The sequence below is a fragment of the Conger conger genome, chromosome 18 (genome assembly GCF_963514075.1).
Source record: "Conger conger chromosome 18, fConCon1.1, whole genome shotgun sequence".
NCBI classification, from domain to species: domain Eukaryota; kingdom Metazoa; phylum Chordata; class Actinopteri; order Anguilliformes; family Congridae; genus Conger; species Conger conger.
The window spans coordinates 18,836,958-18,851,973 of NC_083777.1; the positions used below are offsets into that span (position 1 = coordinate 18,836,958).

The 15,016-nt window shown below is 44.2% G+C and overlaps 2 protein-coding genes across 3 annotated transcripts in view; both read left to right on the plus strand.

Annotated features, from left to right (window-relative positions):
* Positions 1 to 42: 42 nt before the first annotated feature.
* LOC133118043 (kinesin light chain 1-like) lies at positions 43 to 12,461 on the plus strand. The gene is made up of 16 exons (XM_061227681.1): positions 43 to 368; positions 2,472 to 2,741; positions 3,324 to 3,554; positions 5,233 to 5,311; positions 5,966 to 6,185; positions 6,500 to 6,587; positions 6,934 to 7,035; positions 7,162 to 7,335; positions 7,519 to 7,618; positions 7,911 to 7,960; positions 8,156 to 8,223; positions 8,688 to 8,796; positions 9,062 to 9,193; positions 10,753 to 10,877; positions 11,197 to 11,254; positions 11,385 to 12,461. The coding sequence occupies exons 2-16, from the start codon at positions 2,490 to 2,492 to the stop codon at positions 11,457 to 11,459; spliced, it is 1,863 nt and encodes a 620-aa protein (XP_061083665.1). The 5' UTR covers positions 43 to 368; positions 2,472 to 2,489; the 3' UTR covers positions 11,460 to 12,461.
* A 1,434-nt stretch (positions 12,462 to 13,895) lies between these two features.
* Positions 13,896 to 15,016, plus strand: part of efemp1 (EGF containing fibulin extracellular matrix protein 1) — a 28,854-nt gene continuing 27,733 nt past the window's right edge. The window contains exons 1-2 of one of the 2 annotated variants that reach the window (XM_061228004.1): positions 13,896 to 14,175; positions 14,800 to 14,890. In XM_061228004.1, the coding sequence (XP_061083988.1) occupies positions 14,120 to 14,175; positions 14,800 to 14,890 (147 nt within the window). In that variant the 5' untranslated portion in view covers positions 13,896 to 14,119. The remainder of the gene's footprint in view (positions 14,176 to 14,799; positions 14,891 to 15,016) is intronic. The other variant, XM_061228005.1, reaches the window with a different exon arrangement.

Here is a 15,016-nt window from a genome sequence, read left to right on the forward strand (position 1 = left end):
GACTATCGGGAATGGCGCATAATTCCATGCGCCACCGTCTTGGATTTAAAGGGGCCGCTGCTTTGGGAAGCAACAAAGAGTCGGGTGGTGCCAGTGTCGGGGTTAATAGTTTTATTGCAGGAAATGTTTCTAAAATTTCTACTCTAAATTTTATGGTCACTTTTTCATAGTTTGTGCGTCTATGCTAAAGCCAGAAAAATCGCTCAGACCGCGCAACAGACGCGCGGCTCGCTCCAGCTGTAACTACCGGAGTAGAGAAGAGAAGTTGCCAGATGTGATATTTTAATTTAATCATCACTGAGTTTGAGACCTGTGTCTGTAAAACGCCGTCCTGTACCTATCCATCCCGGCGGAGAATAGCAATTGGGGTATGCTGCTATGATATATATTTATGTTGTTGTATCAATCTAACGTTCACGGTTTGTGTTATAAGCGTTAACTGATTAGCTAGTGTTAGCGTGCTAATTCTTATAGCCTAGTTAGAATGTTGACCTGTGTTTCCCTTCCCAACATCATAGCTAACTTAAAGAATATTAAATTGTTTCTGCTTGCCTAGCGTTATTTAGGCACATGTAAGAATGACATTGTATCCGATCCTAAAAGCACTGTATGTTAACGTTGTCACTGTAACTGTGGCCAGCCAGTAGTATCATATAGCCTATATCTGGAACATATTTCAGTAAAAATGTCCCAACATGTAAAGGGCATTTGAAGTAAACCCCTACAGATTAACTTCACATATCAAGGCAAATGATAGCTACATCTCCTTGCATTGCTGTAATATGGAGGCAGTGATGTCCTCCAATCTTGGATGTTAAATATGTTGTTTGTATTTTTCTTTTTCGTGTTGATTTGTAAAAGTGCGTTTGATGAGTGTCGTGCTTAACCTGTGTGACCATGGATTCCTCAGTACTCAGATTAAATATTTCAGGGATGGTTACTTTAATCTTTTTCATAGTCTGAGTCTGAGGTCTAGGTCAGTGTGCCTTGTGGTCATGGTGCACTAAACATGGTAAGATCCGGCAGGTAATCCTTGTATGGGGAAACGCAGCCCACCTCTCTGGCCATCTTGTTTGTTTGCTATCCATACCAGTACCGTAACATAATTGTCTTCTGAGACACGATTGAGCCAAATAATCTTTCCACTGTTCGACAGTGCTTGCTATAAATGTAGACTTGTGCTTGTCTAATTAGATTTTAGGGTTTTATTGTGTTTTATGGTTATGCATTTCCTATAGCGACAGCGTGCTTTGTATTCTCAAAGTTCTGTCCTTGCTTGTACTTTGCTCCTTTTGACTGTGGCCACATGACACAGTTTAAAATGTTGGCCTCTTTCAGGTCCAAAGGTTAGGCTACACACAGACTGTTTATTTAAAAAACAAAAAAAAAATTCTGACTGTGAAAACAAAGGTTTTTTTGGGGAGCTTATCTCCTCATGGAGTCCACTGTTACAGGTGTCGTGTAGCCTTGTGTTTTTCATGTAGTTCTCAGAATTGGGAACACCAGACAAAATCAGGTCTATTGCCCTCTTTTATACAGCACTAATCAGCTCACTGCAATAATCTAAGTCTCTTGCAGTCTTTTTTCATGAGATTGATCCAGTCATACTGGATGAGTACATTGTGGGTAGCCTAATGCATGTTATTGACTCGTAAGTGGCCCTTGCTGCCACATAGAAACTGAATTTATCACTTCAGGCTGTGTCTGATAGATAAGGTTAATATTCCTGCATTTCTGTGACCTGCTGATGTGATTTGAAGCCAGACTGCATGGTACTGTGGATTGTAAATAAAGCAGCCGATTCTATGTGTAGTAATGAACACCAGATGCGGTCATGAAAATACACTGGATACTTCCTGTTATTTGGACTCTGCTGCTGTGGCAGAGATGGTAACATTGTACAGTCACCGGTGCTCAGTAATGTTGCCCTCACACAGTTAGGGCTTCATCATCATCCTCTTTGAGAGAGGCATGTGGCCTGTGGCTCCTGTGTCAGTGTGATGGCGTGTGACAACCTATACTTTAGGGGAAGTGTCTACCATATAACATATTAGAAAATGGGAGAAATCTGAAGTTACAAGTTTATTGTGGACCAAAACTATTACAATTTTGGATAACCTTGTTTGTAAGTTTTCTGGTTATAAGAGAACTGTACTGTTAAGCTTATTTTGTTATGCTTATCTTAGTTTGTATTATTGTTGTTTGAAGCTCTGTGTTTGAGGTGGCGTGTATGGGTGCTTGAGGGTCTGTGCTTGGGGGCACTGTTTGAATCTGTGTTTGGTGCTCTGCATTTGAGGTGTTGTTTGAGCCAGGGCTGTGTTGGGGTCTCTGTGTTTGGGTACTCCGCTTGAGGCTTGAGGCTCTGTGTTTAAGACGCTGTGTTTGCGGCTCTGTTTGAGGCTAGGGCTCTGTGTTTGGGGGGCTCTGTGTTTGGCTCTGTTCATTCACCCTGATCTCTTTGCTCGCTGTAGGCGTCTCTGCGGTAGAAGATGTCGGCCATGTTTTTCCCGCCACGGGAGGAGCGGCTGGACAAGCTCTCCCAGGAGGAGATCATCTCAAACACCAGGCTGGTGATCCAGGGGCTGGAGGCACTGAGGAGCGAGCACAACTCCATCCTGCACAGCCTGCTGGAGACCATCAAGTGTCTCAAGAAGGATGAGGAGGCCAACCAGGTGCACGAGAAGTCCAATCTGCTGCGCAAGTCTGTGGAGATGATCGAGCTCGGCCTGGGGGAGGCACAGGTATGTGGCACAAGGTGTGGCTCCTCAGGGGGTAACCTTTCAGGATGTAACTGTTCAGTGTAACTCTTGAGGGTGTGGCTATTGAGGGCGTGGCCCTTGAATACATGACTCTTGAGGCCATGGTTCTTGAGGGTGTGGCTCTATGGCATCATTATTTTGGATGTAACTCCAGGGTGTAACTCTTTTGGGCGTAACTTGTCAGTGCGTGGCTCTTTAGGGCGTTACTCTGACAGTGATCATGGAACTTTCACTCTCAGTACAAGGATTTTTATAAACTGTTAATATGGACCCATAACTGAACAAGTTCAACTTGAATAACCCTTGATTATTTTGGTTTATATTAAACTGGGCCCTTATGAGACAGGTTTTCCACACCAAGGTTTATGGCAGCTAGAGGAAAAAACATGTGATGTGTATCATATCCGTACCGTTATTTTCAGATTCCTGTGTGTGTGTCTGTGTGTGTAAGTGGCACCAAGCTCATGAGTCACCGCTAAACTGTCGGGTGGCTAAACTGTCGGGTGGATTTGTCTGTGCTGTTCAGAGTATCAGCCGTTGACCGTGGGGCTGTACCCACTGCAGGTGATGATGGCCCTGTCGGGGCACCTGAACGCGGTGGAGTCGGAGAAGCAGAAGCTGCGGGCGCAGGTGCGGAGGCTGTGCCAGGAGAACCAGTGGCTGCGGGACGAGCTGGCCAACACCCAGCAGAAGCTGCAGAAGAGCGAGCAGAGCGTGGCCCAGCTGGAGGAGGAGAACAAGCACCTGCAGTTCATGAACCAGCTCAAGAAGTACGACCAGGACCTGCCCCCTCCGGTGAGGCCTGCCCCCCACTAATGTACTTAGCTGCCCCCTCTCTCAGCAGATGCTCCTTGCATTTTGAAGGCAATTGCCGAATAACTCTCTTATTTCCAATATTCTTTTTTGATATGCAGGGGAGACTTGTAACTCTCAAACATGTTGAAGTGATGGAGATTAACAGTCCATCAAAATATTTTTTTATTGTCCACAGAGAAGGGCATGCAATTAAGCTGACAACCGAGCTGAAATGAAACTAACGTGAATAGCGCAAATAGTTTACATGTTGTTTTTACTGTTTGTGCAATAAAATATGAATGTATGTATTCTACTACTGTAATTACTGTTATTACTACTGGAATATAGAATTTGTATTCAGTATTCAGTTCATGGCAAAATAATAATAATTAGTAGTAATTATATTGATACACTTAAAAAACCTGTTTATTTTTGTTTTTCTAATATAGTTCAGTATAACGTTCAGTTATTTAAATGTTATAGTGCATTATTGTTGTACGTAGTTATTTATTGCTTGTTTAATTGGTTGCAGTTTTATTTGACTGTTAGAAAATGTTCACCGAACAGGTGACTTTGAGATCTTGACTTTGGTGTGCTACACAACACTATTTATAGTTTTTACTTTAGCTAACCAACTATATTGTGAGCAAGCAAGTTATTTGGTTGTGTAACTAGCTGGTTATATAGCTAAGATAAGACAGTCTACCACAAATGATGCAACTGCAACTTACAGTTTGAGAGGAATAAAGGTTTACAGATGATTGAACGCGTAAAGAGACAAAAGGAACGTTTAGCTGCCCAAATTGCACTCCAGGCAAGCAATCACTGAAACTCTGTCTGCTATTGCTTATCTAGTTAGAAAACAATACCAGTTCACTCTAACAAGCACATTAGGGATTACTAGTTAGCCTCCCGAATGTACAAATATCCACCTGAAGCGCAACTCTTGTGCAATCGCTACTATGTTCGTATTGCATTACATTACATTACATTATTGGCATTTGGCAGACGCTCTTATCCAGAGCGACGTACAGTTGATTAGACTAAGCAGGAGACAATCCTCCCCTGGAGCAATGCAGGGTTAAACAATCAGAATAAACCCCCAGAATGCCATTGGCTGTGGCAGTTAGAACCATTTTTCAACCAATGAGCTTTAATTGCCGTAAAGCTGTACAATTACATTACATTACATTACATTATTGGCATTTGGCAGACGCTCTTATCCAGAGCGACGTACAACAAAGTGCATACCCATAACCAGGGATAAGTTCGCTGAAAGACCCTAGAGGTAAGTACAATTTCAACTGCTACCTGTACAACAAAGATAAGGACAAGGGCCATTTTTTTTTTTTTTTTTTTTTTTTTTTTTTTTTTTTTGAACAAACAAACAAACAGAGCAAAAGTCACCAAAGTTAACTATCCAAACACACAATGTTTTGATGCATTTAACGGCCCGACAAATGTACACTTGAAACCCGAGTTTAAGGACTATAAACACAGGCAGAGGGTGAGTCAACATGGCAGTGAGCCTTTTTCAATGATAGGAAGGGATTTACAATGGTCTTGTAACAATGTTTTAACACAAATATCTTACCTATTGTACCTTAAGTCTTATTGTATGACTAAAATGCTTGCTAAGACTTTTTACAGTGTGTGACTCCCTGTACTGTGTGCACAGGAGGAGAAGGATGGAGAGCCACCAAAGGACAGTCTGGATGACCTCTTCCCCAATGACGATGATGAGAACAGCCAAGGATGTAAGAACTGCTGTGGGCGTCTGACTCTTTCTTGATTGCTTTACATTTTTATTTATTTATCCAGACTGGCATAAAAAAAGAGCATACCAAAGGTCATTGTAACAAACTACAGAACAGGTTGGGTAAGATGCAATTCACATAATCAGTTGAACCTTAAGTCTAGTCACATGGTAAATGGCTCAGGTCTATATGTAATAAGGTCAGGAACTACAGTACCAAGAGAAATACAAATGCAACAGTCCTAGATTAAAGTACCAAGTACCACAAGATTGTGACAGGTGAAATAGATTTGGGTACTCCCGCAGAGGAGTTAAGATAGTGTGAAGACGTGAAACTTCTCGTATGTATTTCCACTGTAGCAGACTCTTGGCCTGTGGGGCTGACCATGGCTTTCTGTATTAATCACTAAAAGCATTCATTACATTAGATTAGATTAAATTACAGCTATTTAAATGATTCTATTCAAAGCACCTTGCAGTTGATTAAGCGAGTCAGGGCCAACTCCCCCCTGGAGCAATGTGGGGTTAAAGGCTTTGCTCAAGGGCCTAACAGCTGTACTGATCTTATTTTAGCTACAGTGGGGCTTGAACCACTGTTAGTTAGGAACTGAAGTCTCTCCTATCTTCCCCCTCTTTTTCGCTCTCCTGCTGACAGTTAAGCAGCAGCAGAACAGTGCAGCCTTAGCTGGGGGAGGGTATGAGATCCCACCCCGTCTGAGGACCCTCCATAACTTGGTGATCCAGTACGCCTCCCAAGGAAGATACGAAGTGGCCGTGCCGCTCTGCAAACAGGCCCTGGAGGACTTGGAGAAGACCTCCGGCCACGACCACCCAGACGTGGCCACCATGCTCAACATCCTGGCTCTAGTGTACAGGTAGGCCCCATGCTAAACATCCTGGCTCTAGTGTACAGGTAGGCCCCATGCTAAGCATACTGGCTCTAGTGTACAGGTAATCCCCATGCTAAACATCTGGCCTTAGTGTACAGGTAATCCCTGTGCTAAACATCAGGCTTCAGTATAGAGGTGTGCAGCCTGGAACTACCAATCTTATGGAACAGTGATCCACTGACCACTATATGATGGGGACCCACTCACAGGATGTGCGTTTGCATTTGAGAATCATTATTAAAGGAAGTCGTATTTTACTGTAAGATGTTTAGCCCTGTTGAAGAGCTGTTCTGTTTCAGGGATCAGAACAAATACAAAGAGGCTGCCCACCTGCTTAACGATGCTCTTTCTATCCGGGAGAAGACCCTGGGCAAAGACCACCCAGCAGTGAGTACCACACCTGTGTCACCACCTTGGGAATGAGGACAGGATATTTTGTTGACCTGTTATAATGACATCTTTGAACATGTGTGTTTGCTGGGAAGGACATAGCAGATGCGCATTCATGACCACAAACACTGGCGTTGGCTAACTTTTTTTCTGTTCACCACGAATGTTAGCTAACATCAGCTAACTGTTTGAAAAGGTTGTGTATGGCAAACAAAAACTGCTCTTTACAGTGTTTGAGTTCTGTGATCAGTTTGAGTGACTGGCAGATTCAGGCAGAGTAACCTGGCTGTGCTCTGTTTTAGGTTGCGGCTACGCTAAATAACCTGGCTGTGCTCTGTTTTAGGTTGCGGCTACGCTAAATAACCTGGCAGTGCTCTATGGGAAGAGGGGGAAGTACGTAGAGGCAGAACCGCTGTGCAAGAGAGCCCTGGAAATCAGAGAGAAGGTAAACCACATTCCCGTGTCTCTATTGGGTCAGAGGCCACACTCCTGTACCTCTATTGGGTCAGAGAGGTGTCAAACACCCCTGAGCGTGAGCTGAAGCTCAGATGATGATGATTTTGTCTGGCAGGTGCTGGGCAAGGGCCACCCTGATGTGGCCAAGCAGCTGAATAACCTGGCGCTGCTGTGCCAGAACCAGGGCAAATACGACGAGGTGGAGTACTACTACTGCCAAGCCCTGGCCATCTACCAGACCCAACTGGGCCCCGATGACCCCAACGTGGCCAAGACCAAGAACAACCTGGTGAGGCTCAGCGGGAAATGGCCAGGAAACCACAAACACCACGGCGTCATCTCAACCACATTAGTCAGGACAGGCAGATGGTCTTGCTTTCTGCATGATTAAGACCAGGCTCAAGGTTATATGTTCTCGTTCTGCCCAGCTGAAGGTCTTCTGAGCATCAGTGTTTCTCTCTCCTCTGTGCAGGCTTCCTGCTACATGAAACAGGGGAAGTACAAAGAAGCAGAGATTTTGTACAAGGAGATTCTTACCCACGCCCATGAGAAGGAGTTTGGATCTGTAGATGGTAAGTGGGCAGACTGGTGCATGTTTGATAGATAATTTAATTTTTCTTGCCACTCAAAGTGCATTACAGTGTTGAGGGGAACTTGCCTCAATCACCACCAATGTGTATCCACCTGGGTGATGTGCCAGAATGCTCACCACATCGTAGAGAGAGAGAACAATGTTTTTGCCAATTGAATCAGGGGATGATTAGGTGGCTGGTTGAAAGAGCCAAGTTGTAGACTGCTGTAGACACACAGGAGTTTCCTCTACTCTGGCTGTGCATTGACCCTCTGTCTTCACTTTGTTTACAGCTGAAAATAAACCCATTTGGATGCATGCAGAGGAAAGAGAGATGAGCAAAGTAAGAGTGTGTGTGTGCTTCCATCTATCCATTTTATTGCCACTTAATCCAAGTCAGGGTTGTGGTGGCACTTCCCAATCCCTTTTCCCTCAGGGACAGGTCCCAGTCACTCTGTTCCAGACAGAGTAAACCAAATCTTTTGGTTTTTGTGGTCATTTTGGACGTGTGTTTCTGACTGCTGTAATCTGTTTCCAGGACAGACAGAGGGACAGCACACCTTATGGAGAGTATGGTGGCTGGTACAAGGCCTGCAAGGTGAACAGGTAAGATGGCCCAACTCAAGAAAACACACAGCAGTGTGCAGTATGTAAAATCCATTTCAAAAGGATTGTTTCTGCATCTTTACTGCCAGAGGGTTATGGCTTTGAATCCCACAGGAAACTCCCTTATCAAATTCCCTGGCTCCACTGCTCATGAGCAGATCTAAGCCTATCAGGTTAGAGTAGATGTGTGTGTATTTTTAGGATGATCGGTTTCTTTTGAATGAGAAGACTCCAGTGCATATGCGTAAGAACCAGTGTGTACAGCAGGGTTTAGTAGAGCTGGCCGTGGGTATCATGTTGGGCCCGTGGGAGCCATGTTGACGGTGCTGTAATTCTGTCGGTTGGCATGTATGCAAATTAATAGAAGCTGGTTCCATAGAGACTGATTACATGACTGATAGAGCAGCTCTCCTATCCGGTACAGAGTGAGTGAAGTGTGTGTCGGTGTGTGTGTTTCTGCACAGCCCCACCGTTAACACCACACTGCGCAACCTTGGCGCTCTGTACCGCCATCAGGGTAAAATGGAGGCTGCAGACACCCTAGAGGAGTGCGCCACCAGGTCGCGCAAACCAGTGAGTGCCCTGCCCCTGCCACACCTACTCCCCACCTTCCCCAGTGTGTGCTTATTATACTGTCCCTCAGTCACGCACATACACACACACGCACACACACACACACACGCACACACAAGCACACTGTCCTGTGCTGTACTGAGTGTGTAATCTCAGCACAGTCTGACTGCAGTGTGTAGCTACAGCTGTACCGCTTAAAGGACACCGAGCCGTAATGGTGTTGATGCTCAATCTGCGTTTCTCTGTGCGTGCGTGCGTGTCTCAGGGCACGGACCCCACTAACCCGGCGCGGAAGGTGGAGACTCTGAAGGGGAGCGAGGAGGCCCGCAGGCGGGGCAGCAGTGTGAAGTATGACGGCGGCTCTGAGGGTGGAGAGGAAGGCGTGGAGTGGCATGGGGTGAGTAAGGTCCCACATCACTTCCTGTTCCTGTTCCTGCTGGGGGCTGGCGCAGTGCAGGGCTGTACTCTTTCAGAAAGACAGGTTAAGCACAGTGTTCAGTGCATGGCTGTACTCTTTCAGAAGGACAGGCTAAGCACAGTGTTCAGTGCATGGCTGTACTCTTTCAGAAGAACAGGCTAAGCACAGTGTTCAGTGCATGGCTGTACTCTTTCAGAAGGACAGGCTAAGCACAGTGTTCAGTACAGGGCTCTTCTCTTTCAGAAGGACAGGCTAAGCACAGTGTTCAGTGCATGGCTGTACTCTTTCAAAAGGACAGGCTAAGCACAGTGTTCAGTGCATGGCTGTACTCTTTCAAAAGGACAGGCTAAGCACAGTGTTCAGTGTATGGCTGTACTCTTTCAGAAGGACAGGCTAAGCACAGTGTTCAGTGCATGGCTGTACTCTTTTAGAAGGACAGGTTAAGCACAGTGCGCATGGCTGTACTCTTTCAGATGGACAGGCTAAGCACAGTGTTCAGTGCAGGGCTGTACTCTTTCAGAAGGACAGGCTAGGCACAGTGTTCAGTGCAGGGCTGTATGCGCTCCCACTCAACCCCCAACTCTGACTTGACGTTCTTAAATAAAGACATTTATTTGGTGGAGACGCTGGTCATTGTCCTTGAGGTTTTCACTCCGACATGAGCAGACATGAGATTATTAAATTATACATTAAATTTGTACATTAAAGGGTTTGATGCGTGTTTTATGTCTGAAGTTCACGTCGAAGTTCCGGGCTTTCTGCTAAACACAGTGTCTACTGCACTGTAGGATTTCAGTGCAGGATTTCATTAGAAGCCAGCAGAGATGCTGAACTAGAAAACCTAGGAGGGGAAGAGGGAGGGCTCCATCTGTGTCTGTCCCAGTTTTAAAGTTAAGCCTGGTGGTTGAGGAAGGACTTGGGCCTTTCGGCTGTGCATGACCTGCACTCTGCTCCACATTCCTTCCTGTGACACTGATTACAGCTACACTATGAGAGGTGGAGCCAGAGGGAAGGAGCTTATCTTGCAGCCATTGCTGAGATTTGTGGGTTACTTATTAACCTAACCACAGGGCTGGACACACTCGTTTCAGCCACCTAGTCAATCGTAGCCACATGCGCAGCTCAACTGTACGGCAGTTGGAAAAAAAAAGGGATTACTCATTTTATGGATTAGTATCTATAAGAACAGCATAATGTGTTCTCATTAGTGCACAGCGAAATGGGGTTTCTTTCGGGTTCAGAGGGGTGAATACCTGCTTTGGCAGTTCCAGCCCAGCCCAGCCCAGCTCTGCTTAGCCTCTGCCATGTGGCAGGCTAAAGCCACAGTGTTACCTCAGCAACAAACCAGCCCTGAAGGAAATATTAGCAGGAGACTTTGGCCAAGTCCTGATAATGTCCCTATGTGCGTACACTGTCTGTTTGAGCATGATTGCCAGGTCTGCCGTAGCCGGGTAGAAGAGTGCCTAAAGAGTGCAGTGTGCTGCGGGGGTGTTAGGTGGGTTTAGAGGCAGGGTGCTGATCTCGGGCCGTGTCTGTAGGATGGGAGCGGGGCCCTCCAGCGGAGCGGCTCCCTAGGGAAGCTACGGGACGTCCTGCGCCGGAGCAGCGAGATGCTGGTGAAGAAACTGCAGGGGAACGGGCCCCCAGAGCCCCACAGCACCAAGTACGACTGCTAATGCTAACTGCTAATTATTATTATTATTATTATTATTATTAGTGTTTAACCCACAGCACCAAGTGGGTTACTGGGTTACACGCTACTGATGATGCTAACTGCTCATTATTATTAATAGTGTTTAACCATGCTGTATCAAGTACTGCAGCTAATGCTATTTGTTATGTGTGTATTCCTAAAATATCTTTATTTGTATGATTTAATTTATTTTCCTTTGAGGAAGATGATGTCCGCTAGAATATAATAATAATTGTGTTGGTTGCAATGATTTTCATGCAATGATTGGCTTATTCTGATGCTCTTCCAGCATGAAACGAGCAGCATCTCTGAACTACCTGAACAAGACCAGTGATGACTCCTTTCAGGTATGTGGCCTGTTAGAAGAATGATATAAGAATGATATATCAGTGTGTTTTGTCACCACTGCATAAAATCATAGCAATCTAATGTATGTTATTGAACCTGAAGAAACTATCCTCCCCCCTCCTTCTGTAGGGTCCTGGAGGCAGGAGGTTGAGAGAAAGTCGTGGCCTGAGCTCCAGTACTGTGGATCTGTACAGCGGGAACTGAACAAGCCTCATACAAGCCTGTGCCCCAAGGACCCCAACCCCTCCCATACCCATACACCTCATACACTCCTAATCCCCTGCCCAACATACACCCCTGACCACACAAATTCCCCAAGAGAGCTAGGAAGCTCTTCGCTAATCGGGACAGAGCTGGAAATTGCTTCCTTCAGTCTTTCAGCCAATGAGGACGGAGCTAGAAGATGCTTCCTCCTCTCTCTCAGCCAATCATTGCAGAGCTGGGGTAACATTGTTCTTTCTCAATTGTGTTCTCGGATGACCAAAACATATTCACAGGGTGTGTGATGTCACTGTGATGTCACGCACAGCATTGAATTCCCATTGCTGAATAGAAGACTGGAATCCATGGTAACCATGGAACCCTTCCGTTTACACACACACACACACACACACACACAGTTTTCATGCAACTGGAATGATAAGATTGAATGTAGAAATGGACACTGCCTGCTATGTTTTAATTTTAATTTTGTACAATCCTGGTATGTTTTTTGCATTCCAATTTTATGGTTAATGAATTATGAACACAAATCTGGGGGGGAGCGATCAAAAAAAATGTTTTATTGTAATACTGAGTGGTACAGATGAATGTAAATTGTCTCTCCAAATGTGCTACAGATGCATGAAGCGTAGGAGATTCCTGATGCCCTTTACATTACATTAGTCATTTACTGTAGCTTATTTACTGATGCTTTTATCCAAAGTGACTTACAGTTGATTAGACTAAGTAGGGGCCAATCCCCCTTGGAGCAATGTGGGGTTAAGGGCCTTGCTCAAGGGCCCAACAGCTGCACAGATCTTCTCGTGAGACCTTCCAGGTCTCAGTCAAGCACCTTAGCCACCAGGCTATAGTGATGAGGAGCTCCTTCCAGCTGAAGAGCTCTTTGGTCCACTGCTGATTTCCCAGTGTGTTATGGGTACTCTCTGATTACCTCATCTATGATTCTGCTTTAAAAAACCTCAATAAATGGTGAATTGCTGTTGACCTCAGTGTAGTTTCTGCAGGATAAACACAGCATCCCTCTTCATGCAGCGATAAAGCACAGTAGCACTTGGTGTTACTTCCATGCTCTTCCGAGTAGTGACACACACATTTGCACTGTGAAGAATTAAGATGTCAGTTGTGAAGATAATATTCCCAAGATGATAATGATGGCATTTTAAATGGGCTGACACTGTATGGATGTATTATCAGTAAATGTAGTCCCCTATCTGAACCCTGTACCTTTGCTTTGTTAGTAAAGTTGTCTACCAACTGAGCCATAGGACTACTATTATGATGTAACTATAAATACACTCTGCACCCTATAATATACACTATTATACAGGATCTATCAATTAATCTCACTAGTTTAAAAATGGTATGCTATGTACAGACAGTTTGTGAACAAGCACTGCTGAAGGAATGATACAAAGATCTGTGGTCCCAAATAGGACACAATGCCAAGTTTGAAGTAACACATTCTTTATCGAGACGCAAATCTGGAAGTGTACTGCCTTCAGCTTTAATATCCAAAATTGCCAATACTTTTTTTAAGCAGAATGGAGGCTGCGGAATGTATGGATGGGACTCGGAAGCATAGGCCTCTGCTCTTTGGCAGGGTTAAAAGGCAAGGTAGAGTCATGTACTGGTCACCCCGTATAAACGGTGTTGCTGAGCGAGCTGTTGGTTTAACACGTTCATTTTTAACCGAGGGAAGGTTGTAGGCCTTCTCTAGCGCGACCACCGCAAATGCTCAAAAAGGCCAGCAGTCTTGTAAACGCCCTGCAATTTATTGCGGATAGCCGAGCAGCTGTCGTTATCTGTGAAATGGAATTAAGCTAATGCGTGCATGATTTAAATGTAGCCTATTCCAGTGATTTGATATTTTCGCGCTGTTGTATAAATAATGCCACTGAAAATGAGGTATAAATATTGAAAGTATGTATAGCACAAAAAATGTTTTAAATAGGCCAATATTTTACAACCCGTTCCTCTCCATCTAACGAAGTATGCTAGGCTACATCGTTTGACAAATGGACACCACAGTATAGTGCGGATAGATTGTGTTTTTTCAAATTTAGCAGGTTTAGCAAAGGCAGACTTAAAAAAACTTCTGAAAATTTACGATTAACACCCCCGAAAACAATAAAATTAATAAAGAAATAAATACAACAAAAAAAACATTAAAAAAATAATAATAATAAAATAAAATGAATAATAAAATACCCTATATCTATTGCTTTTTAAAAATAATACCAGTGACGCATGCACACTGTAAATGCACAGGCGTACGTCTGGAATATCTTTTTCATTACTCATAGCAAATATTATGCTGCAGCCCGTAGAGGGAGCCACAGCCTACCTAGATCCCACTGCAATCTTAAAACTTGGAAGCGGATAAAGGAGAACTCTGTGATACAGTGGTGGTGTGCAACCTGCACGCAACGGAGCGCCGCCCCTACATTCCACGCGCACCGCATGTTCACAGCGATTATTGTTAATATAAACCGTCCGATTAAGACAGAAGTTACTCCTCCGTCAGGCGTGTAGAGAACGCCAGGTCCGACGCTGTATGTGCAGAGCAATCAAAGGGACTGACTGACGTCTTAAGTGCCGAAGCCGTTTGTTAAGAGAGGAAACGTATTTTGCAGGTATCGTTAATGTGCGTATGTACAGTACACTGGCATAAGGACGCGTTTATGCAAGGTTGCTTCAGGTGAGCAGCCACTCTCTTGTTTTTATAGTAGCCTATAGAATAGCACTTCATCGCAAAGAAGTTAGTTTAATTAAGATTACACACTGTAAATTATGCACGTGTTCAATAATCTTTTTTCATGTTTTTTTAAAGGATGTGTAACCTTGTGTAATCCATTTTAAAAGGGAAATGCGTACAAATGTAAAACACCTGCACATTTATATCTATCTCTGTTTATCTAGATTTTGGATTTTGACATTATGGGATCACATTTGTCACACATTTTGCTGTTTAAAATCAAATGTAACTGTATAGACTAAACAAAACAGTTGAAGTATTTACAAAACTTTGTGGTGTTGTGATCAATTAGGATTACCGAGTGCACTGATATCTCAAAATTATTTGGTAAAATATGACACAGGCACTTGCGATCTATGCGGATAACTGATGTGAAATGCTCAGCACTGCAAAGTGTGTAAGATTTGGCTGGCCTCTGGCCAATGAAAATAGTATGTAAACAAGGGATATGCTTGCACTCGCTCAACAATTCAGCTACTGATGTAATAACTTGTTTTATAATATGCAGACAGGCTCTAGAAACCGAACACAAGAGTTAATGAAGTTCTTACCCCTCCTCTGTTTTAGACTCTTCATAATGTACAGGATCTGTATGTGTTTATATGTCGCCATCAATTGCATTGCTTCTCAAGAGGTAGAAGAACCCATCTCCTACACGGTGAGTGGCATTGCACAGTGCATGAGCCTACAGAGTATATTCTGAAGAACACATTGCCGAGATTACCCAAATGACGGCAAATAAAATAATGAGATACAAAGGTTTGCAGTGTTCCACTGAAATTCA

Bases quoted from the DNA above. Each gene is read 5' to 3' on its own strand.
- LOC133118043 (XM_061227681.1), top strand. From the start codon at position 2,490: ATGTCGGCCATGTTTTTCCCGCCACGGGAGGAGCGGCTGGACAAGCTC. The intron at 6,186-6,499 runs GTAGGCCCCATG...GTTCTGTTTCAG, and splicing joins ATCCTGGCTCTAGTGTACAG to GGATCAGAACAAATACAAAG. The intron at 10,878-11,196 runs GTACGACTGCTA...ATGCTCTTCCAG, and splicing joins CCAGAGCCCCACAGCACCAA to CATGAAACGAGCAGCATCTC.